Below are 3,539 nucleotides of genomic sequence, written 5' to 3' on the forward strand. Positions count from 1 at the left end.
CCTTCCTTCCTTCCTTCCTTCCTTCTTTTTTCCTTCCTTGCTCCTTGGCATTTCAGGGCCTTGTGTATGCTAACCATGCTTTACCCTCAAAGATGGGGGTTTCTTTTGAGAATAGGGGAAATGATTGTGATGATGGTTGCACAGCTTTGTGAGCACACTAAACATTGTATTTTGTACTTTAAGGAGGTAAAATATATGAATTATATTGCAAAGCTGTAAAGAAGTATCAATTCATTTTGTTGTATGTACTATTAAGTAATATCTCAAATTAGGGTCAACGATACTGTGTTTGGCATTAAAAGATAAAGTAAATTGTGAGAGTAAGAATATCAAATCATCTGACGGTATGTCCTACTTTTTATTTATTAGGTTCAAAAATAAAGAAGTTGGTGTATCCTCCTTTTTTCATGGGGTTAGGTGCCTCTGTCTATTACCCACAACAAACCATCACCATTGCCCAGGTGAGTCAGATCCAAGAAGCAAGGCTATTCTTCATCTTGTGTGAGTGATAGGTCTGCTGCTTATTTTATTTTGCAGTTCTTAAAACACCGAACTAAAGGCCAGGTGGTGGTGGCACACGCCTTTAATCCCAGCACTTGGGAGGCAGAGGCAGGCGGATTTCTGAGTTTGAGGCCAGCCTGATCTACAGAGTGAGTTCCAGGACAGCCAGGGCTACACAAAGAAACCCTGTCTCAACCCCCCACCCGCCAAAACACCAAAACACCAAAAAACAAACAAACAAAACCCCACCAAACTAAAATTTTTTCCATAGGTAATTTAAAAGTTTCTCTTCACTATTTACTTCATGTCAGTAATGTCAGTGTTCATAAAATACATGCTAATTTGAATATTAATTCAAGTAAATTTAAAATACCATTTATATACTTCTGTAGAAGTCTAAATACTCAACTTCCAAAGCTGATCATTACAGAGTACTTTCAGCCACACCCACTGGCATTATCTGTATAGACTTCTCAAGCCTTTGTGCTTTCTCTGTGGTAGTAGTGCCAGACTCACTTTCCTTATTGCAACATGTGTGTGGTCTCCTTTGGTGTGAAGGTCCTAGATGGGGTTCTCAGTTAACTGTCTTTTTCTTTCCCTTCAGACCTCAGTTTGATGATATCATGACAAGTAGATGGATCACAGTTGGCTGATAACTTGGGTAAAGATAGACCATAGGGTTTCCAAACATGGCCTTAAGATAGATTGCATCCGCATCTCCTGGGAACTTGTCAGAGATACACATTTTCAGGCCTCACTCCATAGTAATTGAATCAGGCAGTGTAAGCATGTGGACTTGCCATGTGTATTTTAGCAGGGCTTCCAGGTGATTCAAATGTCCAGATACTTGAGAATACAAGCTTTAGATGCTGGTCTGGAGTTAGTGATACTGTACACATAAAATCACTAGGAAAACTGGCAAGGGGAAGATGAGCTTTAGGATTTGAGGACCTCATCACCTTAGGGACATAGGGACCCACTTGCCAGAACTTCCATATCACATGTCCTAGGAAGAGACACCAGTGCAATCATCAGAATCAGGCTCTGAGGGCTGTGAACCAGACCAACCCAACCCTGGGCCCCTTGTATTCTTCATGACAGAAGTCCCAATTTCCAGACTGGGCTTCAGCTGTAGGTGGGAATCTAGTGGCCTCAGCAGTGGGAAATAGATGTTTTTGGTTAAGAGAACCAGCAGAACCCTCATAAGCTTGAGGTTGTTTGTAACAGCCTGGAGGCAGGTAGTCTCTTGTTTCAGCTCAGGAAGAATGAATGCCTACCTTGCTTAGATAAAGTAAAAATGAACACCATTCTAGTCTCTTAAAGTTTAACAAGTATATGGTGGGCAGGGGCTGACTGCTGATTGTGAAGCAGTCAGGGTTGTCCTCATAGAGTGGCACCTTTTGCCTTCTGGGCTTCAGCATTTGTTGTAAAACATCTTTATATTCACCACCAAGATAGTAGGACGTGATGAAAACAATCTGGAGGTGGATAGTGGTGATGAATCATGCTCTTGAAACAATTAAAATGGTAAATTTTGTATTTGTATATATTTTTCTCTTTTTAAATTTTATTTTCTTTTAAAAATCATGATATGCATATCTTATTACAAGAAAACCAAACCAGAGAGAACTAACTTCCAAAGAGAGATTTTCTGATTTTGTATCTTGTCATTTCGTTCCATTTTTACAGTTTTACTTTCCTTTTTTAGAAACCTCAAGCTTGGATGGACCACTTAGCCACTTAAGTTCTGTTCTGTTCAGAGTATATAGCTAAAAATAATGTACCCAAAATGCATATATTGGGACAGGGGAAATAGTAGCTCAGTGGTAGAACAGTTGTTAAGCATGTGTATAAGTTCCATGCCCAAACCACATACACACAAAGAAAATACCCTCATATTGATAGAAAACATTATTTTCCTTTCAGAAATGTGAGACACCAAGAACAGCAGTATTGTATGTGAGAAATGCTTAACATATCTAAGAAGGAGCCCAAGACTGTTAGCATAGCATATATTTTGAGAGCAGTAGGAACAACTGAGGAATATGGCTTTTAGGAATCAGTTTGTTACAGAGATCACTCTTTCTTACAAGCGCTGGGACTATAGACAAATCACTTGGCCTTTGCAGTCTTCATGTCCTTACTGTTTTGTAGGATAGGGATAAATAACTCATGTGAAAGTGTTTCGTAAAATGCCATTATCCAATGATCAATTAGAGGCCTGCAGAGGGGTCAGTAGTTAAGAGCACTGACTGCTCTTCCAGAGGTCCTGAGTTCAAATCCTAGCGACCACATGGTGGCTCACAACCATCTGTAATGAGATCTGATGCCCTCTTCTGGAGTGTCTGAAGACAGCTACAGTGTACTTAGATATAATAAATAATTAGGCTGGAATATGCTGGGCTGGAGTGAGTGGGGCTGGAGAGGGGAGGGGATCAATTATAAAAATTAGGAAGAGAATGATGACTACTTTTAAAACTTTTAAGTGTTAGGGCTGAAGAGATGGCCTTGTGGTTAAGAGCTGTTACTGCTCATCCAGAAGACCCACATCAGGAAGCTCACAAGCATCTGCAACTCCAGTCCAAGGGATCTGATGCCCTTTTCTGGCCTCCATGTGTAGTTGCATACACATGACAGACATAGAAGTGCACATGAGAATACAACACGAACACACACATATATTTACATACATACATACCAAATAAAAACTATTTTGAAGTATTATCATGGTGTAGAGCAATCAACATTCTTTGTTGTAAGTAGAACCAATGAATGCAAATTACTAGAAGCATTTTTTTTGAAGACTCAATACTTGTAGGGAAAAAATTTTCCAGGTATTTGGAGAGATGGCGCAATAGTTAAGAGTACTTGTTTTTTTGTTTCATTTCTGTTGTTGTTGTTGGTTTCTGTTTTTTTTTGGGGGGGGGAGGGAGCAGAGGACCTAGGTTTGATTCCAAGAATCCATATGGCAATTCACAACTGTTTGTAATTCCAGTCCCAGATGATCAGAAGTCCTCTCGTAACCTCCTAGGACCTCT

At 39.8% G+C, this 3,539-nt stretch overlaps 1 protein-coding gene across 2 annotated transcripts in view; it reads left to right on the plus strand.

The window, feature by feature from the left end:
* The window catches only part of Apoo (apolipoprotein O), a 53,065-nt gene that overhangs the window by 33,074 nt on the left and 16,452 nt on the right, over positions 1-3,539 (plus strand). For both annotated transcript variants that reach the window (XM_031365047.1, XM_031365055.1), the window contains exon 6: positions 370-461. In XM_031365047.1, the coding sequence (XP_031220907.1) occupies positions 370-461 (92 nt within the window). The remainder of the gene's footprint in view (positions 1-369; positions 462-3,539) is intronic.

Source organism: Mastomys coucha, chromosome X (genome assembly GCF_008632895.1).
Source record: "Mastomys coucha isolate ucsf_1 chromosome X, UCSF_Mcou_1, whole genome shotgun sequence".
In the NCBI taxonomy this organism is placed as follows: Eukaryota; Metazoa; Chordata; class Mammalia; order Rodentia; family Muridae; genus Mastomys; species Mastomys coucha.